The 24,728-nt window shown below is 30.7% G+C and overlaps 3 protein-coding genes across 4 annotated transcripts in view; 1 reads left to right on the top strand and 2 right to left on the bottom strand.

The window, feature by feature from the left end:
- LOC117172059 (THAP domain-containing protein 1-like) overlaps nucleotides 1–2,548 on the bottom strand; it is a 5,484-nt gene extending 2,936 nt beyond the window's left edge. The window contains exons 1-2 of the mRNA XM_033359799.1: nucleotides 2,227–2,548; nucleotides 605–758 (exon numbers count right to left, since the gene is read on the bottom strand). Of these exons, the coding sequence (XP_033215690.1) occupies nucleotides 605–752 (148 nt within the window). The 5' untranslated portion in view covers nucleotides 753–758; nucleotides 2,227–2,548. The remainder of the gene's footprint in view (nucleotides 1–604; nucleotides 759–2,226) is intronic.
- Nucleotides 2,549–4,681: 2,133 nt separating this feature from the next.
- Nucleotides 4,682–24,728, bottom strand: part of LOC117172005 (E3 ubiquitin-protein ligase ZNF598) — a 31,259-nt gene continuing 11,212 nt past the window's right edge. Inside the window, exons 1-4 of one of the 2 annotated variants that reach the window (XM_033359721.1) lie at nucleotides 15,455–15,994; nucleotides 11,693–12,290; nucleotides 10,362–11,537; nucleotides 4,682–6,769 (exon numbers count right to left, since the gene is read on the bottom strand). In XM_033359721.1, coding sequence (XP_033215612.1) covers nucleotides 5,636–6,769; nucleotides 10,362–11,537; nucleotides 11,693–12,109 — 2,727 coding nt within the window. In that variant the 5' untranslated portion in view covers nucleotides 12,110–12,290; nucleotides 15,455–15,994 and the 3' untranslated portion in view covers nucleotides 4,682–5,635. Of the gene's footprint in view, nucleotides 6,770–10,361; nucleotides 11,538–11,692; nucleotides 12,291–15,454; nucleotides 15,995–24,728 lie in introns of those variants that run through there. The other variant, XM_033359722.1, reaches the window with a different exon arrangement.
- Nucleotides 16,441–24,728, top strand: part of LOC117172004 (E3 ubiquitin-protein ligase RBBP6) — a 64,071-nt gene continuing 55,783 nt past the window's right edge. The window contains exons 1-9 of the mRNA XM_033359720.1: nucleotides 16,441–16,649; nucleotides 18,573–18,756; nucleotides 18,865–19,102; nucleotides 20,389–20,631; nucleotides 21,751–21,917; nucleotides 22,007–22,342; nucleotides 22,429–22,660; nucleotides 23,001–23,238; nucleotides 23,336–23,651. Coding sequence (XP_033215611.1) covers nucleotides 18,591–18,756; nucleotides 18,865–19,102; nucleotides 20,389–20,631; nucleotides 21,751–21,917; nucleotides 22,007–22,342; nucleotides 22,429–22,660; nucleotides 23,001–23,238; nucleotides 23,336–23,651 — 1,936 coding nt within the window. The 5' untranslated portion in view covers nucleotides 16,441–16,649; nucleotides 18,573–18,590. The remainder of the gene's footprint in view (nucleotides 16,650–18,572; nucleotides 18,757–18,864; nucleotides 19,103–20,388; nucleotides 20,632–21,750; nucleotides 21,918–22,006; nucleotides 22,343–22,428; nucleotides 22,661–23,000; nucleotides 23,239–23,335; nucleotides 23,652–24,728) is intronic.

The following is a 24,728-nucleotide window of genomic DNA, read 5'->3' on the forward strand; positions in this document are numbered from 1 at the left end:
TTCTTATTATTTTGCATGTCTTGTACGAAACTTTTAGCAACATGTAAAATGGTAAACTTTTTTGGAATCAGCCTTTAAGATAATATAATTTATTATTCATTTTATAATTCAGTAATCACGCATGGTAAATATATTGAATTTGCAAATTTTTAATACACAATAAAATGTACATAATTTTTACCCAATGAAAATGTATCTAGATTATTCACAATTTTGTTCGATATTAGATTTCTTCGTGCAAACAGTTTTTCTTGATTTCCTCAGTTCAACAGAGATATTGCACTTATTATATCTTTCTAGTTCGGATGGCAGTATTAGTGAAAATCAATCCTATACCCTACTGGAAATTTTTTTCATAAAATAAATACTATAACTGTCAACATTCACAACTCCAAAATGTTTTTTTTTTCATAAAAATTAGATGTATTTCTACCAAATATGTGCGTGAAAATTACCAAAATTTATTACTCGAAAAATCAATCGTTTTTTTTCATACCTCTCAAGAAAAGAAAATAATTATTACGAACATTGCTGGTAAAATTGAGAAAAATGAAGCATTTATATAATCTCCACATTCTTTCACAACTATATAATAACAATTTACCATATTTCGGGTTGATGTTTTTATTTCTGCACACCTTTTGCCACTCTTTAATGTAATATTCCTCTTTTGGAAAGGAGAACAAACTAATTTCTGGATTTTTTCTCCGGACTTGATTGACACAACCTTCAACTGCACAAATCGATGGCATTTTCACCTATAACAGTATGCAATTAAATTTATTTAAAAAAGGCGTAAACGTAACTCTAATATAATTAATATGAGTGACTCTGTAATAATAATATTCTACTTGGAGGAAAAAAAAACATCAATAAAGTTGTTGAACTCCGTCCGACCGAGTTGAACAAGTTTATTGTTATTTTTTCCTTCCCAATATTGGCTAATCGAACATTAAAGAGTTTACAGGGTGGTCACTAACCGGGAAATGTATTTTAGTTAAAATTTCTAATATTAGGTTGAAAATTTACACTATTTTGCAGAAAATTTAAATGTTTTGTTGAACAGTCGTATTTGAGATAGAAAGTCCGTCCTTTTTGGATTGCGAATTCCACTTTGGGTTGAAAAATTTTTTTCTGATTAAAAATTCATCTGTATTCATTAAAAATTAAATTTTCTTCCAAAATATTCTTGAAAACTGAAAACTTGAAAATTCAATTATTCAGTTTAAAATGCAACTGTTTTTAATTGAAGTTTATTCTTTTTTGTTTGAATATTCGATCATTTGGTTGAAGATTATCTTTACATATTGAAATTTCAACTATTTCGTTAAAAATTAAACTTTTGTCTTGAAAACTCTTGGCGTTTGCTAGTAAGTTAAACTATTTGGTTTTAATTCACCTTTCTTGGTTAAAAATTTATCTTTGTTTTTGAAAATTCAACTTCTTGCTTGAAAATTCGCATTTATGGTTTTAAAATTAATCTCTTTTGGAAATATTTGTTCTGCAACATCAAATAATTATATTTTTCATTCAGAATTCATCTTTGCAGGTTGAAATTGCAAATATTTTGTTAAAATTTCGACTTTTATATTGAAAGTTCAATTACTTGGTTAAAAATTCAACTTTTTTGTGGAAAATTGATCTTTTCTTAATTCAGGATTAAGCTATTTGTTTTAAAATTCGTGTATTTTTATTACAATTCTTTTATTTTTTTTTTATAAATTTGGTAGAAAGCTCGACAGTTCAACTTTTTAAGTGAATATTTAGGTGAAAATGAAATATATTTCGACTTGAAATCTGACAAATATGGTAAAGAATTCAGTCTTCCTAAAATCTTGGATTGTTTTTAAAATGTATAAAATAAAGCGATCAGTATTGAATAATCATTATTAAGAACAAAATGAAGTCAATTTTTCTTTGATGTTTGAGTGGCGACCCTGACTTGTATAACTGTCTACTTTTTATAACTTGTATTTATAGCCAAAGGCTGTGGCTATGTGTATGGTTATGTGTATCCCGAAATTTCGGTAAGACAGGCCGGAATTTTTCAGCAAGAATCGCGGAACCTGGAAAAGGGACTATTTGTACCGTAATTTCTGGTACAAATTGCCAGATTTTTGTGGTACACATAGACACTGCCTTAAGTAAAAACATATTAATAGTACGACAACTCAAAATATTTTTAAAACACAAACCTAATTTGCATAGTTACAAACGTATACTTACTAATATTTATAATATAATAAATATATTATACAGGAAATATGTATTCTTATTGCTTTGCAGTGAGTTTTACTGGAGTTCAAATTATTCACTCCAAAAAGTTTATTCTAAACAAAGATATTATCTTTGTTCTAAATATACTCAAACTCTAAACTACTTTTTCCACAGCACCTTATACAGCATTTAAATATTTTGCATTTCACAGGCATTTATTTGACAGTCAACATGAAGGAATATTTTGATCAATACTTTGTGATTGACAATATCACAATAATTTTAGCTTTTATTATAGAGTTCGAGATGGAATAGACGCGAACAGACGTCAGACGCTGGTACGTTGCTAATGGTTACTAAGATGGCTGCCGCCAATCAGAAGCAAAAGCGCGGCAAAAATTTTAAAATACCTTCCACTTCAATTCTGAAAAATTGACTTTTACCTGAATAATTTGTCATTTTTCCTGACTGCATTAATGTTGAAAGACCAGAATTTTTATCTTGTAACATTTTTAGCAACGAATATATTATAAACTGCATAAAAAATTCGATATAAAAATTTCAAAATTATTTATTTCATCCGAAAAAGATACATTTGCAATAAAACAGTTAAATTTTTAAGACAATAATTTAATTTTGAATCAACTAGTGGAATTTTTAACCAAATCATTTAATTTTTAACGTATAAAAGATACATTTTCAACCAGTAAAATTTGTAAACAAAAAAATATGAAATATTAACCAAAAACAGGTGCATTTTCAGCCCAATAATTAAATTTGTAAGAAGACAGATGAATTTTCAACAAAAAAACTTAATTTTTTAATAAAAAGTTGAATATATAACTAAGCATTTAATTTTTTAAAGCAATTGACGAATTTTGACATACAAAGCTGAATTTGTGAGCAAGTGGACGTTTTATGAATAAAAAATGATTAAACTTCAACGAAAAAATAGTTGAATTTTATACCAAATACTAGTTAAATTTCCAAGCCGAAATATTGAATTTCCAATAAAGGTGAGATCTTAACGAAAAATTTAAATTAATAGTTGAAAACAAAAATACACTTTCAAAAAATTACTTACATTTTCCACCAAAGAACTGAATCCAAGCAAAGAGTTTAATCTTAAAAAAAATACTCTTTTTTAACAAAATCAAACGAATTTTTAATCAAAGATAAATTTGTAATTAAAATGACGCATCTTCATTTAAAAATTAATGTTTGAAAAAAAACTGCAAACCAATAGTTCAATTTAAAACCAAAAAATGAAATTTTACTTAACAATATAGTAGTAGATATTGTAACCGAAAAATATATTTTTTTAAAATAAAAAGTCTATGTCAAACATTTAAGTTTCAAATTGTTTACTTTTAAATATTTGTCTTCATTTTAGTCATTTATTTAGTCATCAATTTAGTCATTGTCTTCATTATAAGTTAAATATTGCTAAATATTAAATAATTATCCTTTTTCTTAATCAATTTTTTTTAAATTAAATGAGTTAAAAATGGAATAATTTAGATTGAAACAATATTTTTATTTTAATAAAAGCCTTCAATTACGAATTAATTACGAATCTGGAACTTCTTTAACTTTCAACGGATTTTGAATCGTTTTATCAAATAAATAATTTCATAGTTTTTAATACTTAAAGTGCCGATCCATTTTAAAAATTATTTATTTACATTTACAATTGATAAAATAAAACTATTTTTTATCAAAAATGTGCAACTCTAAAAGTTTTAAATTTTTACTTGTGTCTTCAAGACTGCACGTTAAAATTCTTTAAATTAAAAATGTAAGCTTAAATATAAAAATGTAAAATAGAGAATTTTTCAGGTAAAAGATTTTGAATCACGCATTATAAACTGAATGATATGATCATTTAAAAAGATATCGATTCAACTAATTCTTTAAAAAACGGTTGAAATCGAATATGGACAGATTTTTCTTCTGAAAATTTGTTAAATTCCCTGTCAAGAAATAAATTCACTGTCATTTCCCGGTCCAGCGGTCACCCTGAATATAATAGTAGATATTGTAACCGAAAAATATTTTTATTTTAAATAAAAAGTTGCTGAATTCAACAAAAAAAAAAAAAACGAATTTTTAAGAAGGTGGGCGGTCCTTGTCAGTGTTGAAGTGCCACTTTTAAGAACTCCCTGACTTTTACAAGATTTCAATTACAAGTTCAATTTTCATCAACAAAAAGATGAGTTTTTAATTAACAATATAATAGTAGATATTTTAACCGAAAAATATTTTTATTTTAAATAAAAAGTCATTGAACTCATCATTAATAAAAAAAAAAGAAAAACAAATTTAAAAAAGGTGGCCATTGAAGCGGTTTAAAGTGCCTCTAATTACAAATTTCCTGACTTTTATAAGATTTAAAAAATAATTTTGGCCTTTTCCAGATTTTCAACTCTTTTGAATTAAAGCCAGGAAAAATATGATATAAGTCTTGTTTTACAAATAAATCTTGTACTTTATTTATAACTTCGTTATTGTACAAAACATGATGGAAGTACGGTATCGACCGTAGTAATAACTGTTCCATAACGTTTTCCGTTACCTTCTTTCATTCCTCATTATCTCGCCTCTAACTATTCAAACTACTAACAAATTATATAACAGAATTCACTATTTATTTATAGAATTTATATACATGCACGCACTTGAACGCACTAGGCACGCATGGGTTACTAAAAAGGTGTACCGGGAAACTGTTTTATAATTATTGTTTATTAACACGTACCTGCGCGCCTTCGATACGAGCTGTATTATTTTCAAATATTGACTGTTATATAAAATACATATCATACAGCTGAGAAAAAATTAGTAAAAATAATTCGCAAAATCTTCCCGAATGTCTGCAGTTTTAACCGCGTTAAATTGAATTCTTGGCAGGAAATTCAAGCAGTCTCATCTCGAGAGAATGGTCGCCCGTTAATAATATTAGTATACAACAAAATTCACATGACTCGCAATAACCAGTCTGCATTACACTGACAAGTATAAAAACTCGAGTTTAAAGTTTGTCCCAACATTCATCATATACAGTTATACAAAAACAGCTGGACAAAATATATTTTGAAATTCAGCACAAGTTTCTCTTTAAATTATACATACTTTACGTAGCCAATGAATCAAGTTGACCAACGCGTCGCATATTCAAAAAGCTTGCGTCACTCTTCCATTTGTCTCCTCATAATTCATTTATTCTCATGCTAAATTTGGAGACAGAATCTACAATTCATTTTCATTCCTAATGCAAAAAAAATAAAGAACTCTGGGGAACGAAAGATAGAAAAAAGAATCGTCTTCCAATATTGAAAATGATCGATTTTTTCAAGATTTAGAATCGTTCGAGATTCGTTTAAAAAAAAATATATAAATTCAGATCGCTTTATACACTTCACTTCCGAGCCCAAGTAAAGTTTGGATGATCAGTGACTGTTTCGCCGAGGGCCGGAAACGTGTGATTGGATAAATGCGACTGGAGATCGGCACTTTTTAAAATCTGCCCGCAAGTGGCGCACAATTCTAAATTTTTGATCTGCCCACTGACCTCCTTTTTATGGACCTTAAAAAGCTCTTGCTGCTTTTTTATGTCTGGCAAGAGTACTAAAAGTTCGGAGAAGACGCTTTCGAAAGCGGAAGTACCCATGACAGCGCGACAACGTGTATAGTAATCTTCTGCATCACAAATTCCTTTTCGAAAAAGTCCACTGATGTATCGAAACTCGTCGATCGGTTCTTGTTCTCCCAAAACTTCGCTGACTTTCGCAACAAGGCCTTGGTTCCTTTTTTGAAAATCTGGCGGCGAAACGTAAGCGTAGAATTTACTTTGTTTATCATTATCTGGAACAATGGAATAACTCTCGCCCGAACTGCTCGTGAAGGTCAATCCATTATCATTCTGCAATCTTTGTACATTATTAAGCTTAACGAAAAAACCTGGAGGAGGAACGGCAGAAGAAAATCCAGGTGGAGGATTCGAAAACCCAGGAGGTTTACTCGTGCTGCACCCGAGTGCCGGGAAATCCTCCGAATCGTTAAGACTATTGTTATTTGTTGAATTTAGGCTATCTATTTTTAATTCGGAGCGTTTTCTTTGGCTGGAGTTTGAACTCCCATTTTCGGATTCTAAATTTCTAGAATTCGCGAGGCAAGATTCCGAGCGCGAGGTGTTAAGCTCGGGTTTCTTCTGCTGTTTACTTCTCGGTTCCTTCTTCGGCGATGCAGATTTCGGCGTATTTAGGGAATTTCCGGATGTAGAGTTGGTTAAGTTTTTATCATTCTTCGTAGATTGAGAACCGGACGAAATTGAAGAATCTTTTTTCGGCGATCCCTTCATTTTATCTTGAAGGAAATTGGTTTTTTTGAACGATTCATCTTTCTTGATACTTTGATCAGTCAGGCTAGTTTTTGGACTTGAGGAGTCGTTGCTGCTTGAATTATTACCATTTGAGTTTGGCTTAACTTTTTTCTTCTTCGCTTTACCCTTTGTGGCGTCACTCGTGCTTTTTGCAGTGTTTGTATCCGAGGCCTGCAAATAAATCAAATGTATAATATTTAGGAGCTTCGTTTAATGTCGTGATTTTTAACTTATAAAATGTAAAAATCGAACGAAAATGCAAGACTGCATGAGAGTGGATAACATTTTTCAATTATTCAACTTAGGGGCCATCCCTTCATTACGTAACACCTTTAGGGGGTGGGGGTTCTAGCCCCGTGATATATAATGGCAAAAACTACATGAAGAAGTCGGATAAAGCGTTACATATGAGAAGGGGCAAAATTGTCGGAAAATTGCGTTACGTAATTTATGGATGGTTCTTTATGTGCAGTCCGAATTTAAAAGTGTATAGTCCGAAATAAAAAGTGTGAAATGGAAAATTAGCTTGATTTTTTAAGCAAAATTTTCAGTTTTATAAACTAATATTTTATAAGTATTAAAAATTATAAAAACTCCTATTTCAGAGTGTCTACTCAAATCCTGAAAAAATGTAGTGACAATTCCATGCTTTTTCAGGTTTCTCGTGATTTTCAGGTATAATTTTTCATAGAATGGAGAGTTATTCAAATATTTTACATTTTTTTAAACAATCGATTCGGAATATGTATACAGTTTCGCGAGATTATTTTAAATATTGTTTTCTTCAGTTTCCATGGAATTAATTAATATTTTACCTCTTAGAAAGGTTTGACAAATTAATTAAAAAGATTAAAGTTCATGAGTATGAATAATAATTCAAACTAAATTTTCTAAATTACATTAAAGTTAAACCACTTCAAATTCCTAACTTTCCAAGTAAAAATATTGCACTTTCAACAAGATAGATAAACCTGTCACCAAATAGTTGAATTTTCAGTCAAAAAGATTATTTTTTTTGCTAAAACATACGATTTTTTAACCAAATAATTAAATGTTCGAAAAAAAAAAAAATTAATTTTCTACCAAAAATTAGAATTTGCAACGAAACACATGAATTCTCAACAAAATAGTTGAATTTTAAACTGAAAAAATCAATTTTCATACAAATAACTGAATTTTGAACTAAAAAATACCAGTTTTCAACCAAAAATGAAGCAATTAAATTTCTAGATAAAAACATTAATTTCCAACAAACACAAAGAATGAACAAATTTTCAACCAAAGTGATAGATTTTAAATTAAAATGACGAATCTTCAACTGGAAAAAATGAATTTTAAGGCAGTATTATACTTTGAAACGCTTGAAAATAAAGTTATTTTTGTGAAATTTGTCTGCAATTATTGACAATGATATCGATTTAAGGTTTGTTAGGCCTAATAAACACACTCTTGAAATACATTTTTAAAAAATTTTCAAATTTATTTTATGTATTTTTTATACATAAAAACGTCAGTCAAAATCAACTCCTCAAAAAGTAGGTCGGTTCGCGCTGGTTGCTGGAATCACACTGAACCTAACACTGGTTAACTTTTTGTTTACTTTGACTGACGTTTTTATGTGTAAAAAGTGCATAAAATAAAAAAATAAAAAAATTTCTAATATATTGATGTATTTCGAGAGTGTGTTTATTAAGCCTAACAAAATCTGAATCGATATCATTATCAATAGTCTCCGAAAAATCTCACAAAAATAACTTTTTTTTAACGTTTCAAAGTAGAATACTGCCTTAAATCGAAAAGGTGAATTTAAAAAAAAAAGATGAATTCTTTACAAAACAGTAACTTTCAACCAAGTAGTTTTCTTTTTATTAAAACAGATACATTTTTCACCAAATGTTTAAAATTTCAACCAAAAAGATTAATTTTTTACCAAAAATACGAATTTTCAACAAAATACATGCATTCTCAACCAAATAGTTGAATTTGAAACTGATAAAGATCAGTTACCAATCAAAAATGGAAGTTAAATTTTCAGTTGAAGAATTAATTTTCCACAGAACAAAATTTCAACAAAAGTGATGAATTTTCAACTAAAATGACAAAACTTCAACTGAAATATATGAATTTTTAATAAAATTTTATCAATATTTACGGAGATGTTTTGACAATATTTTGTGTAATAACTGAGTTTTTAAGTTAATCTCTTTCTCTTAATGTAATAACAGAACAAAAATTAAAATAAAGGTCATCATTCTCCAATATTCATATGAATATAAATTTATTTAATAAATATTTCTTATTTATTAAATACATACTAGTCATTACTTTTCAAACTTACTTAATACTGCCCGATATCGACATTGAATTCTGCTTATTTTTGGTTCAATATTGTCGTTTTCTGTCACCAAAACAAGAAAAATATTAACTACATTGTCGATAAATCCCCTGTCAACCATCTGAAATTGGGATGACATGGGACTCATCCAAAAGGTAGTTACGACTTTTCTTCTTTGGACGGCAGTTTTGGTGAACACTGCACCTTAGAATTTACTCAGGTTTGAACTAAAAAAGGTCAATCGTATAGAAAAAATGAATAGCTAAATTTTCAGTTAAAAAAAATGTTCAAAAAAATATTTCCATTTCCATACAAAGTGATGAAATTTCAACTAAAATCATGACTTTTCAACTGGAATAGTTGAATTTTAAACCAAAAAGATGAATTTTTCACCAAGAAGATTGATTTCTACAAAAAATAACGAATTTTCATTCAAAAATGATAATTTTTCAACCAAAACCTAAATAGTTATATTATGGGTTAAAAAATTAGCGTTTAACCAAAGAGATGAGTTTTTAAATAAAATGATGGGATATTTAACTTGCGTAGTTAAATGTATTAAAGTAGAGAAAAATAGGCAAATATAACTATTTTTGTTTAAAGTTAATTTTTGTCGGTTGGTAAGTTTACTATTCAATTTTTGGTTAAGAATTCATCTTTTTTTGTTTGTTAAAACGTTATTATTTTGTAAAAATTGAATTATTTTACTGAAAATTCAATATTTTTGTTAAATTCGTATTTTTGTCTTGTAAATTAAACGGGTTTCCTCAAAATTCGTCTTTTGCGTATAAAAATTCAACAAATAGAGTAAAATTATTCTCTTTCTTGACTACCATTCTTTTCTGGTTGAGAATTCATCTCTGTAGAAATGTCACCTTTTTCTTTAAAAATGTAACGGTCTGGTTAAAAATTACTCTGTTTCGTATTAAAATTAACTTTTTGATTTAAAATAAATATCTCTGTTTGGTTAAAATATCAACTATCACATTCTTTAGGGAGAATTCATATTTACATTTAATACCGTTATTCTGGATTACCTCATGAAAATATTGTGATGAGTCCGAAGCCTGCAAAAGATTCAATACGATATTGCAAGACATTGCATGAGATTCCACAGAATTGCATGAATTCGCAAGCAGTAAATGGGATTTCACGAAACTTTATAAAGATCGCTCGAGATTTTATGGAAATATTATGGGGATTACAAGGGATTCCACGGGATTTTAAACAGTGAAAGGGATTGCATGAAATACTGAGATCACTCGAGATTGTAGCAAAGATTCGGGGGATTGCACGAAATTACAAAGGATTGTAAAGGATTTCAGAAGATTTCAGAGAGAATGTACGCGGGACTGCAGGTGTAATTGAACCCTTGGGAAATTATAAATCATCCGTTGAATGGACACCCCGAATATTCTTCAACCTCACCTGTGTCGGAGGTAGCGGTGGCGGTTCCCAGGAGGAAGAGGAAGGTCCAATCGAAATCGTCGACTGCTTGCTATACTTGGACGATTTAAGTAAAGTAGGAAAGTCCTCTCCGGAGTTAATAGGTGGAGGCGAGGGAGCAAGGGGTGGTGGAGCGACTTTCTTCGACTTCGGTGCCTGCGCCGGCTTTACACAAGTAATTCTCGTCCACTGAGAAACGCTGGCATTACTCCTGGAAGGTTCAGCCCGACTAAGAGCCGGGAATTCCTTGTCTCTCGTCATCGGCGCAGGCCTGATCCTAATATTAGTACCATTCGACTTGTGATTAACATGTATCGAAACATTAGTAGGTGCCGAATTTTGCTGGCGCTGCATTCCACTCGGACCAGATTTATTCGAACTAGACAAGCTGAAGTTCACCGTTTTTGAGACTCCACTATTGGTAGGTTCTGGTCCCAGAGCTGGAAAATTCTCGTCAGAAATCTCCAGCGGTTGTCTCAACGTACTGCGAATCGTCACGTTCCCTCGACCTTTCGTTTTCCCCATATTTGGAATCACAGACGCTGAATTTCCAAGGCTTGGAAATTGCTCCGTGCTCTGAACATCCACCAAAGGTTGCTGAACGTACATCGCTTCCTCGGGAAAATATCCCGCACCCCCAACGGCTCCAGCTTCCTGTTCTCTAGGATTCCATTCCTGGTTGTAGTCCCTGGTATTTCTGGAACTCAGAGGCCCCATTCCTCTCCTGTAACGATTGTCGCCTCTTGGAGCTAAAGTGAATTCAAGCTCAAGAGTTCGCGCTTGTTTCGTGGCTGCTTTTCCCATTTGTTTCCCATGGATCGTAGCTTTATGGGCCTTAAGATCTATATTGGTCCTGAATACACTGGTAAATTTTTCCTCGGCGCAGGCTCCTTCCTCACAGAGGTAATGCTCCGCCCGGAAGTGATCTCTGAGGTAGTCGTACGAGCTGTAGTATTGATGAAGACCATCAGCGTCGCAGTAGTGGCAGTATAAGTGATCTCTCCGCAAATGACGGTACAGCTCGTCGTTATCCATGTATCGTTTCACACAGAATTTACACTGGGGGTGTCCCTTGTGGCTTTTGTCGTCCAGATCTCCTTTTATGTTGTGCTGGTTCAACTCTTGTCTCGTGTAACAACGCCTCTCATGAGAAAAAATCTGAAAAAAAATTAAGTTCATGTTGAAATTTGTATTAAACAGATTTTGTAGTATCTATTGCATAACACATATAGGAGAGATTTGTGAGACTATAAGGTCTTAATTGAGTAAATGATTTTCTTTGATTAAATTAAAGATTTTTTGGCAAATCTTACTTTTAAATTATCGACGCAGAGCTCGCAATAAAATAGATCGTGTTTACGTCTCATGTGATCTTTCAAGCTATTGAAATTACTGAACACCTGCTTGTCGGGACAAATTGAACAAGTGTGGGTTAATAACATTATAAACCGCTCCTGAATATCAGGACTATCGAAAAAAATGTTATATCTTTCGTCCACTAGGTGACCTTTCTTGAGATGTCGAAATTGCTTCTGTTCTCGGGTGAAGACGACTCTCGGAAGGTCTTGACGACAAATTGGACATTCATTCTGCTGGCAAAGTACTCTCATTCGAGTGCTACATTCATAGCAAACAGGGTGCTCGCACATTCCGATGCTGTAGATGTTGACATTTCTGTAGCATACGATACAAGTGTTGCCACTTCCGGTGCTTTCGTTTGTTCCAGACATTTTTCTTGAGCAAGGTGACTTTTTTTTATAAATTTTTATCCAATTCGCTTATATTTCTTAGGTGTTCATATCAATCAGCTTTTCAAGACTGCTGAAGACTTTTTGGTAAATTTTAATTGACTGCTGGATAATGCGTCGGTTGGAAATTGAGCACGGCGGAATTTTGATAGAGGGCTTAAACCTAAAACATAAATAAAATTTTCATTACAAATTTGTATTTATGAATTGTAATTCTTTGATAAATAATAGGAACGAAATTTAGTCGCTCTATTTTGGCAGTCACGTTATACAGTGATTTGTTTTTAAAAACATTGAAAACTTCTTATTATTGAATTCGCCCGAGTTCAATTATTGTTCAGTTTTAAGGATGGACTACAGTTATCTCAAGTTGTAAAATTAGCACTGTTAAAAAGGATAGATAAAATTGAGAATATTGCGATTTTTAATTGTAACTAAGTTTGAAAGAAAACTGAAGGCAAAATTGAGAAAAAAAGATACCAGGATAAAATTGTTTATTTAATACTATTTATTTAGTTTTATGTTTCTTCTTTCCCTTTCGGTAACAGTTGTAATTCTTTTTTAATCCTAATGTTGCAGGGCTCATTTTATTACTTGAAATATTCTCTACTAATCTCTTTGGTACGTTTTTATATGAAAAGTTTTACTCATGGATTATGCATTTGTTAGGGGCATGTGATACTTCAAAAATTGTCGATTTTACCAGTTTTAGGTCCCCCCGGTTTTTTTTCTAGAATATTAAATATTTTGTCTTAAAAATTTGGGAAATGATAGCGAACATGCTAACGGACGTCCCCATACACTTTTTTGTGTTTTTTATCAGAACATTTTTGATATTGCTAACAACGGGCGCCTGTATTTCGAGGTTATGTGTGTTACAATTCACCCGAGCGAACTACACAATATTTTTGGCCGAAAAGTTTGGACTTACAAATAAACATAGTAACTAATCTCCCGGAACTAACTTTGTTTGCAGACAATCAAAAAAGTTTATTTCATAAATAATTTCCAGATTATCGGAAAGGCAGAGATGAAAAACGACGTAACCTCAAAATAATGCATACGCATAAAATTTTTATTAAGTACAATAATTTTTTTTGATGTTATCCCTGAAAAAAGAATCTCCGGGGACGTTGGTTATGATATTTTATAGCATCTCCGAATTCAGTTTTAAAAAATTTTCATTTTTTTGGAAAAAAGCCGGGGAAACTGTAAGTATCACATGCCCTTCATTCTGTGAATAATATATATTTTTTTTAATAATTTTTTTTTAAATAAAACATATGAAAGAAAATTGTATAAAATCGTTCAAAGAATAAAATGAGCCCTAAAACTTTAGGATTATGTAAATAAGAATTGCAACTTTTGCCTGAAGAGAAAGCAAAAACATGAAACCATTAATCATTATTATCAAATAAACAGTTTCAACCTGAAATTTTTTTTCTAAAATTCGCCTTCAGTTTTGTTAAAAAATGAGATGCAATTAATAATGGGGCACAATTGCAGAATAGGGGCGTCACCTGTTTTTTGGTTGGAAAATAGTATTTTTCGGCAACAAACTATCATAATCTTTAACTGAAAAATAAAAGAAACGATCTAACCAGACAGAAGTTTAAAATTATCGTTACTTCTGTTACTACGATGTCTTAAATATGGGCATGTCACGACGACTGGTCACAAAAATTGTGTCTGTCGAAAAAATGTTTATAAAATATTTAATAATAAATCTCGCTTTTAAACTTGAGATGACTTTCGTACATCCTTAAATGTATACATTTGAAAATATTATTATTAGAAATATTTCAATTTAACCAATTTTAACCTACAATTATTCAATGATGAAGCTTGTAAAAAAATTTTATTTTAATATTAAACAATTTAGGTACATTAGAAAGCACATCATTTTGAACTTTTTCATTTAGAATTATTCAATTTACATTGCTTCCTCTTTCAAATTATTCTAAATAAAACGCTTTAAATATGTCGTTTTTAATTTTAATTTATTCATTGTAGGCCTAAATTTGAAGCTTAAAACTGTGAAATTGTTTTTACTTGCAACAATTCAAGAAATAAAATACAACTATTTTTTATGAAAGTTCATTATTTTCAGTTCAAAAAATGAAGAATTCATCGTTTTTTTGTTGATGAAAATTGTATTGCATGGTTAAAAATTGAATAATTTAGTTATATTCATAATTCTTGTTTTTGTTTTGAAAATTCAACAAATTGATTGCAATTCTTCAAAACCAAACAAATGCAACCCAGTAAAAAATGTCTACACTTTTAATTTAGAATACTTCATGAACGTTTTTAATTTAAATTTATTAATTTTTAGGCTTTACTTTGAAGCTTGAAATTATGAAATTATTTTTACTTGCAATCTCAAGTTTTCTTTAAAAATTCATTCTTTTCGGTTAAAAAGTCTACTTATTGAGTTTTTAGTCAAGAATTAATCTTTTTTTTTTAATTAAAAATTTAATTCTTTTGTTAAAAATTCAACATTTTAATTATAGACATACTTCTTAGTTGAAAATTCGTTTGTCTTGAAAATTGAACAAATTCATAGAAATTTTGCAACAACAAAGTACAATACTTCTGTCCTTTTAATTTTGAATGTTTCATTAACGGCTTAAATTTGAAGCTTAAAACTGTGAGATTATTTTCACTTGCAACAAATGTTAAAAAAATAAGAAAAAAAGGAAAAACAATTAATTAAAAAATAGAAGAGTGCCAAATAGAAGAGTGAGTATTCAAAGCAATAATTGAATAGTATACATTATATCACAATTATATAGAAAAACACGAAGTTTAATTTTTTCTAAACCCACGATTTAAAATTGCATACTTGAGAATAACCTAAAAATCGAAAAATTTATAGAAATATAACGAGATAAAGTGAAATAGATGATTATGGAAAGTGGATAATTTAGGCTAATAAAAGTAAATCAGAACACTGACTTTGATCAAACCTGTTTTAGGGAATGTTCCACTATCATTCCAGCAAGAAAAGTAATTGAATGTTAAGCTATATTCATATTAGAATGTTTATTAAAATTTTAACCACGTTCTAAATTTCTGAATTCACAGCCCATATTCCATTTTGTCGCGACAGATTAATCAATTTCAATTGCGTGGAAATTAATTTTAAATGTAGATTTTTTGATAAACGAAGTGTCTCGTGAAAGGAGTAAAGTACACAGCATATCGTTCCATGCCTTTTTGACAAAAAAAAATAATAATCGGCTTCTTGGGGAATACAATTGCAGGTTGTGTCCCAGCGACATAGATGTTTCAACAAAAAGATTAATGAAAAGTGATTAAACTCACCGTCGATAACTATTTGACAAAAAAAAAATGTCAAATACGTTACGCCTTGCGATGGGTTTTAAAGTATTATTTGACTTTCATTGCAAGAGCGGAGGTATCCGAAAATAGCTGTAGATCTGCGAAAATTGGCAACAAACAGATGGTGAACTGTCCGTAGTAATACTCGTGAAGACGTGAACACTCGTAAAACAAGGTTAGCACGATGACGGTTCCGAAAACGGTTCGATTATCAAGAAAATCCTAATGCTACATAATATGTCAAATTACTTTCAGTTTCAACGCCTAGTGATCTAGATTTTACTGTACAACGAGTCATTAATTTTTATTCGATTCCCACCAGACCAGTTCTAAACTACTTTTACCATACGAGAAAAAAAAGACACATTTACACAATCACACCAAAGATCCTTGTAAAACGGAAGTGGATTTGTGCATATGTGCCATCTGTGTATGCGCGGCGATGTTTTTTTTTACACTTCCGAATTTCAATTTCGTGTTTAAAATGCGATTTGGATTTCTTCTTTCTTTCCTAAAAGTCCATTTTTGACAATCGAAATACTAAAAAATCGACGAAAACTTTTCGTGAATAGTTTCAAAGATATTTAGTTTTTCATCAGAAATAAAATTTCACACCCACATTTTTTTCTCAAAAATGAGAAAGGAACGTTTTCATGACAATTCCCCGACCAGAGAAGCTGTGCTCTGATCGGTTAATCCATTCTCGCTATTTTTTCAGAAATTTTTTCTCTCATAACAAATATAAAAATGACATTTTCTTAATATTTTGCACTTCACTGTAACTTATACCATTGTAATTTTTTAATTAATTGCTTTTATGATCATTTTACAGTAATTATAAGAAAAGTCAACTGCCTGTTTTCAAATGAGCGGAAGAGAATCCCCGCGCATGCGCGTTAACATGAATTGTGAACGGCTCTTAAGGTTGTGGCATCCGCCGAGCCGCCATTTTTTTTTTATTCGTCGGCTTACAACACTTCCTAATGTGCAGTCAAGTCGGGCTAGAAGATGATTGTTTCTTTTAACGATTTTTCCGTGAATCACTTGAACTAATGTGACAATAAATCACATAACCAGTGTTGTGAGAAGCGAATTTTAAGAATACATAGCAGGTTCACCAGCAGTCTTGAAGATCACAGAGTTTTTGGCTCCAGAACATGAAGGTACCGAGGCGTGGGTTAGTCATCTTATTCATTGATCAAAGTAGCATTCTATTTGTTTTCTAATAAATTTACTTTCACCTAAGTTTGCTTGTGATACATTTTTTCTCCTTATCTATTTATAATATATTCTTCTGAATTGACGTTTTATGCATGAGTTTATAGGTGTTTTAAGTCGAGAAAATGCATGGCCGAACACGGTTCTTGAGTAGGACATTTTGTTTTCCACTTCACTGGTCCAAGGCTTCGAATAACCTCTAACCGAAATTTTAAATAGCAGCTTCAGCTCGTATTATTTATACTCGTTCAGAGATTATTAAGTTAGAAGTCACGATTATTTTGTTATGGAGTAAAGAGTTAATGTTTATACATATATTTTTGCACAATTTCGCAGTCACCTAGGTTCGTTTCAAACGATTGTGGGAGGCAGTGAAAGGGGTAAGTTTCTAAATCTGCAATATGGCGTGGCGTCTTTTGGAGCAAATTTTGTTCCTAAAAATATCAAACCGATTTTCGGGTTCTGGAATACGAAATTATTTATCACAGTATATATTTAGTATGATGTCACAATAGTATAGATAGCGTATTTGTGACGCATTTTTTTTAGGAGAGGAAATATTGATTCGTTTTCTAGATAGCACATTTTGAAGCTGATTTAACTGATAATTCCCGACTAATTGCAAATAATTGTCTTTCATTAATTTTCTTTTAAATATAACATACAACTGAAATAACTCTTATTTATTTCAATAATTACTGCGGATTTTATATAAATATTTTTAAAGAGGTTTTATTTTATTAGCAAATTATGAACGTCAACTTTCGTTAGACTCGTTAGTTGCTTTATGGTTAATACACCCGGGTAACTAATAAACGAAGTTCAATAAGGCGGATTTCTCTTTTTTAAATTCGAACCATTCTTTTTGTTTAAACACCATAAAGTTATTAATATCCAAAAATACTGAGTATGAAAAATATCTTTTAAACCTAGGTTGGAATGACGTCACCTTCACCTTTTTTTTATTTACCGCGCGTGTTAGAATGACGTGAAATTACATTCTAGAAATTACATTCCGTTCTGAAATAACTGAATTTTCACATATTTGTTGTCAAATTTAATTTACACTACTGGCGGACATTATATACACATGTTTTTTGAGCTGCTGCTATAGTGCATTGACTTTTACAATAATACAATGAAATTTTTTTCCTTGAAAGAACGCGAAAGGTGGTAAAAATTCTGTTTCGATGTCTTCGAAAAATTGGAATATCTCTGAAAATAATTATCATTTTTTTAAGTTTTTGAGCTCATTTTAAAGGTAAATCTCTATAAATACTTCAGTAAAGCATTAAGCTATTTTTTAAATTGTTTTTCTTAGATTCTGCCCTGTGGTAAAACTTGACGCTGAAAAGTCGCAAAAATTTCCGCACTGTGTAAATAGTGCTTATACAATAATAAAAAAATTATTTACTGTATCTCAATAAATCTTGGTAATATTTCTAAAAAATATTATCTTTTTTTTTTCATGTGAGTAAAATTGTTATTTTAGATTTTGCTACTACAAATAGGAACTGTCTACGGTTACGGAATTTTCCATAGCGTTAGCCTTGAACAAGCTGAAAAAAGTTACGGAAAATTCCGTAATAATAGACATTGAATTTTACTATTTTTATTGAACCTCACAATGATAAGTTGTGCACACAAGTGCTAGTGATAAAACGTAAATTTAGATATCCAGGAATTATGATCGTCTCTGTCTGATATGCATATCATGTAATTAAACATTTTATTATTCAAACGTTCTGCGCAATTTTTCCCTTTGTTTTATTCTAAATTCTACCCATTAAAACCATGTTAACCCACATCCGATTTCCAGATAAAATTTGTTTCATTTGTGAATGTTACTTATTTTTTTACCATTTATCTTCTTTTTTTACAGAATATATAAGTAAGGAGAATGTCGGTTCACTATAAATTTAAATCCACGTTGGATCACGATACGGTATCTTTCGATGGACTGCATATTTCTGTAGGTGACTTAAAAAAGGCCATTTTTCATCAGAAGCGTATTGGAAAAAATACCGATTTCGATCTTCAAATTACTAATGCGCAAACAAAAGAAGGCAAGTATTTTTAATAGACAATTAATTCTGTTCTATTTTCCAAGTAATTCAACCACTATTTTTTATTTTGTTTCTCAAACTAACATCTACTTTTACTTGGATTTCTAGATTATACAGATGACAGTACATTGATTGCCAAAAATACAAGTCTCATCGTAGCTCGTGTACCATTATTGGTACAACCAAAACGCTCGTGGGATCGCAACGAGGCAGTTCCATTTGGCAATTCAAAAGAGGAAGCCAGTGTAGGACGAGCCGTTTCTGACCTGACGCTGCTCGATGGCTCCGAAGGAGATAAAATTCGTACCATGATGTCGCAATCTACCCAAGATTATGATCCATCGAAGTAAGTTTTATTTATTTAGTTAGATTATGATTATTATTGCGAAATAGCTTTATATTTCTGTATTTTAACAGTTCTGTTAAAAAATCTTTTTTTTTGTTTTGGTTTGAACCTAATTATTTCACTGAAGATTTAATTATTTTGTTTTCGCTAAACATTGTTTGCAGTTGAAACTTTAAGTGTCTGATTTAATATTCGTTCTTTTTGGTAGAAAATTAAACTTTTTCTTTTATTTTTTTTTAATTTTGCTTTCTGTTATTTGAAAAATCTATTTTTGATGAATTTTTGTAAACAGAATATGTAAGTTGCAGTTGAATTGTCCATCATCTTGATTACAAATTTATCTTTTTTGCTTGAGCATTAATTATGTAATTTGTGGTTGAAAAATGATATTTTTTTAGTTGAAAATTCAATTAAAGCTTTATCATTTGAGTTGAAAATTCATTAATTTGTTTAAAAATTGATTTCTTTAACTGAAAATTTAACTTCGATTTTTTGTTAAAAATTTATATTTTTTTAGTTGAAAATTGATGTATTTTGTTGAGAATTTGTCTTTTTCGGTTGAAAGTAAATCTTTTTTTAAAATTCAAGTTAAATCGTCATAATTTTAATTAATAATTTATTTTTATAATTGTACCTTAATTATTTGATTTTCGATAGAAAATTAATCTTTTTGGTTTAAAATTCATCTATTTCAGTTGAAAATTCACCATTCACTTGAAAAATGAAAATTTATTATTTTACTGAAAAAAATTAATTTTTTTTTTAATTGCAAATTTCACTTTTCCATTTTTAGTTGAAAACTGATATTTTTTTAGTATAATATTAAACTATTTGTTTGATAAATATTCAACTATTTCGTTGAGAATTTTTTTATTTGTTTGAAAAATCTTTTTGGTTGAAAATTCAACTAGTTGGTCAAAACTTCATCTATCTTGTTAAGAATGCAATATTTTTACTTGACAAATTTGAAATATGACGTGGTTAAAATTGAATTTAACACAGTATAATTTATAATTAATTATATAGTTGAATTAACAATATTAATTGAATCCCTTGAAACTGAAAAAATATTATCTATAATAAACTTGCGAAACTGTATCTAAATGTACATATTACGAGTCGATTGTTAAAAAAATCGAAATATTTCAATTTCTCCGTATTATGAAAATTTATATTTACAAAAAATATGCGATACCTGGAAAAAACCCTGCAATTATGAGGGAATCCTGCGTTTCCAGGATTTGAGTTGACACTGATTCTAATTTTAGGTGAATTTTCTTTTACAGTTACATGAAAATACGAGGGGCCAATCAAACTGGAGAAGTACCCACGAATTACAGGTGTTTTCGGTGCCATCAACCTGGACATTGGATTAAAAATTGCCCTCTTGGAGGTACTAGTCAAGATCCAATAGAAATCAAGAAAAGCACCGGTATTCCCCGCAGCTTTATGGTACCAGTGGATGGTCCATCAGTTCCTGGCGCCATGATGACTCCGACAGGGCATTATGCTGTTCCTGCGATTGACCAGTAAGTAATATCAGCTTCCAGAAGTCATTCATTCTATATAGAAATCTTGTGTTTTGAAAAACTGAAATTATCAGCGTGTCTACCTAATCTTGAAAAGGCCAGGAATTGGATTCAGTGACCTGTACTTTTCACTTCTATTGTCCTAAAATTAATATAGACTTTACGCTCATTTTCCTCTTAAATTTATTTAATGGAACCCAATAAGAAAATGCAACTACTTTTTGATAAAAATCAATTTTGGCTTGCAAATTAACTTTTTTTATTTAAAAGTCCTTGTTTTTTATTTGTTATAAATCCATGAATTTTTTTGTAAAAATTCATCTCTTGATAAAAATGTTCACTTCTTTGGTAAAAAGTGCCACTGTTTGGTTGAAAATTCTTATATTTTGCTGAAATTTCATATATTTTGGTAGACAATTAATCTTCTTGGTGGAACCTTTAGTTAGTTTTTCTGAAAATTCGTATTTTTATCTTAGATATTGAACTGTTTGGTTAAAAGTTCATTTAAATTGTCGAAAATTCGTCTGTTGCTTAAAAATTAAACTATTTTGTTGTAAATTCAACTTTGTTGTAAAAAATGAATTTTTGTGTTGAAAATTCACTTATTTGGTTGGAAATTAACTTTCTGGAAATCTTATGAATCTAAAGCGTTTAATATTGAATTAAAATGGTATCTATGTTCATTTTATTTCAAAGTATTAATTTCTCTATTTTTGTGACTAATAACTTTATTGTTCCTCTTTTGAGAGAATTTTGGACTGTAAAGTATGAATATTAAAATTGTTTAAATATTTAATTGAGGAAGAAAGATTCGCGATTTAAAATAAAAATATTCATACAGTATTCTTTGAAATAGAGGATTTTGAAAGAGGTGCCTGTAATTCTGAATTAATATAATGCACAATATCTGGCACAAGGCATTTTTCAAATAAATTGCAATGTTGTTTTTAAGTTGTAATTTTAGAAAATAATGATTAATGTATTATGAATTTCAAAATAAGTATAATTACTAGACCGGAAAATGAAAAGTTGACCCGGAATTTAGAATCATTGGTCAGATGGACACTCTGATTATAAATTCATTTCATAATATAAGAAAAACTTATTCTGTATTTACAGTCAAGCTTACAAAGAAGGTAAAAAGGAGAAGCCTCCTTTTTCTCAGGATCCGGAACCTGTAGTTGAGAAACCGGAAATTCCGGACGATCTACTCTGCAACATTTGCAAGGACCTCATGACTGATGCTGTCATGATACCTTGTTGCGGAAATTCTTTCTGTGATGAATGTAAGTTCTTTAACTTTTTGAATATTTAAAACGAAAAGTGAAATTTTTTGTAGCAGTTATAATCCTATGATTTATTTGTCTTTCCCTAGGTATCAGAACATTCCTCTTGGAGTCGGAGGATCACGAGTGTCCTGATTGTAATGACAAGGACAATTCCCCAGAGACTTTGATTCCTAACAGATTTCTCCGCAATGCGGTTTCAAACTTTAAGAATGAGACTGGTTATGCCAAAAGGCCAATTGAGAAGCCACCTAAAGCCAAACAAGAAGCTCCGGTGCAACCGCCAAAGCCGGAAATTCAAGTTGCCGAGGTTCAGGATGGAAAACTCCAAACTGAAAGTGTTGAGACGTCGTCTCAAGAAACTGTTGAACCGCAACCGATTCCTGTTGAACCTCCTAAGGTGTTAAAACCAGCTCTCTCAACGAGTAAGTCCTCAAGTAGTATAAACATACATTTATCCATCTTATCCAAAAGAATATTCAAATGTGAATGCTCTAATTCCTGTTTTCAGTGATTGCTGAATCCGCTTCTGAAGCCGTGTTGCAAAGTGAAAAACTAGCGAAAATACACACCGACGATGAGTCGGAAGTTCCTCTTCCACCTGGAACAGAACCCTTGTTACCAATACCTTCAGCTAAAGATTCGACAGATAACGATAAAAAGGAAAAAGAAGATGATCATCCAAAGGAGAAACATCACCGAGAACGTAGACGCAGTTACAGCAGGGATAATCATCGCGAGAGGTAAGTTTCTGAAACACCCATCTCTCCTTTTTAGATAATATCTAACCACTTCTTTAATAATCTGGTTTATGAAGTATAAAAAATAGAGCGCTTTCTTCATCCAAAGATCCTTTTGAAACTTTGAATCAAGATTGCACAATTTCTCCAACATCCTAGAGTAGTTCTTCGAGCGTTTTTAGATAGATTTCCCAAATATGAGTTTCGGGCTTCAGAAAATCTGAAAACGTTCATGTGCCTGAATTCCTGCTTCTGTAGAACTCCATTCCACAACCGTTCTAAACTTGTACATAACAATGATGTAATATTGAGACGCGAATATGTGAAAATCGTTTGTGCTTAGAAGCGGGGATCAAGGTCGTAGGCGGGGAGGTTTACGAAAAGTGAATCGAAGACGATCTTTGTCTCCCAGGCAATCACACCATGGAGATTACCAAGGTGGTTCGGGATCTCACATGATGAACCCACCACACTCCAAGGGATATTCCAATCATCCAGGAACCGACGGTCACTATCAGCACCATTCTCACTATGATTCTGGTATGCGAAGGTCAACTGAAGAACGACCTGGAACGCCTACTGTAAGTATTAAAGCAAAATAATTCTTTTGAAAAGTAGCCTCGAATTTTTTTTTATGAAAGGAATTTTATGGTATTAAATTGATGTTATTATTTAAAGGTGGACGAGCCTCATTTACATCCACCACCTGTGAATCAGCCACCCTTATTGCCTTTTCCACCTGGTGATGATAGAGTGCCGCCTCCGACTTACAGTCAACCACCACCTAATATGGTTCCTCATAATGCGCCACTTTTGCCAGATCCTTACATGGGTCATCGAATGCCTATGTATCCTCCACATCAGCAACCAGGTCCTCCATACGTACCACCTCCTCGTTTCGAAAGACCTCCATATCAGCAATACGGAGGAGCAAGGCCTACACAGCCTCCGAGAAATTTCAACGGTCCACCGAGACCGAGAGGCATGCATAATCGTAAGTATTTCAACCATTTTATCAATAATTCATGTTGTAATTTCAGGGTGGCTATTAAACCTGGATTTAAAATAAATTTTTTTATTAGTTTATGTGGTTCAATGTATGTAGTGAAATCAAAGTTTCTTTAAAACTTATGAAAGTGTAGAAGTGAAAGGTCATCATCTATTAATATACATAATAATTAATTTTGAAGTGGTGAATGTTTTGAATGAAGTCAAATTGTTTTAAACTTCTGTTCAATTGACAAACTTAATCTTTTTTTTTTTTTGTATATATCTCCTAAAAATAATGTTCAATATAGCTTCACCGGAATATATTTTCAAACTGTGTTTTTAAGCAACGTTGAATCATACGATTTTTAAGTGTGAAATTAAAATTATACAGGGTGTCTACCCTGCTTGTAAAATGTGGACTTGGGAGACAATTTTTTTCGAAAGCGTGCTTAATGTAAAAGAAAATTAAAATATGAAATTGAATAACAATGATGCTTTATTTGCAAAAGTAGCTTTATATTATTGTATTTGCCGATTTTGTTCAGAATTCATTCTTTTTTTGGGGATTAAAATAATTTTTAAATTGAGAATTGAACTGTTCTATTCTTTGTGGAAAATTCGTTCTGTTTCGTAGAAAATGGATGTCATTCGTTGAAAACATATCTTCTAGTTTGAAAACTTAACAATTTGTTTGAAATTATATAGTCTTCTTGACGAAAAAATCTTTTTTTTTTCTTGAAAATTCAACTGTTTTTAATTTGAAATTGAAATGTTTTTTAGAATCAGAATTAAACTACTTGTTCGAAAGTTAAACTCTGTTAAACATTAATTTTCTTGGATGAAGATTCATAATTTTAATCGAAAAATCATCGCGTTGGTTGAAAAATTGTCTAATTTGTCGAAAATTCCTTTTATCTTTAGCTGAAAGTTAATTCTTTATTGATACTTTTAATACTTTAGTTCTAATTTCAACTATTCAAATTCATGAACTATAGCGACAAATTCAAGAAATTATATATTATTTTTTTAGTATTTAATTATTCGATGGTACTAATGTATTTAAAAATATTTTGTAATATAA

This window comes from Belonocnema kinseyi, chromosome 4, assembly GCF_010883055.1.
Source record: "Belonocnema kinseyi isolate 2016_QV_RU_SX_M_011 chromosome 4, B_treatae_v1, whole genome shotgun sequence".
Taxonomy (NCBI): Eukaryota; Metazoa; Arthropoda; class Insecta; order Hymenoptera; family Cynipidae; genus Belonocnema; species Belonocnema kinseyi.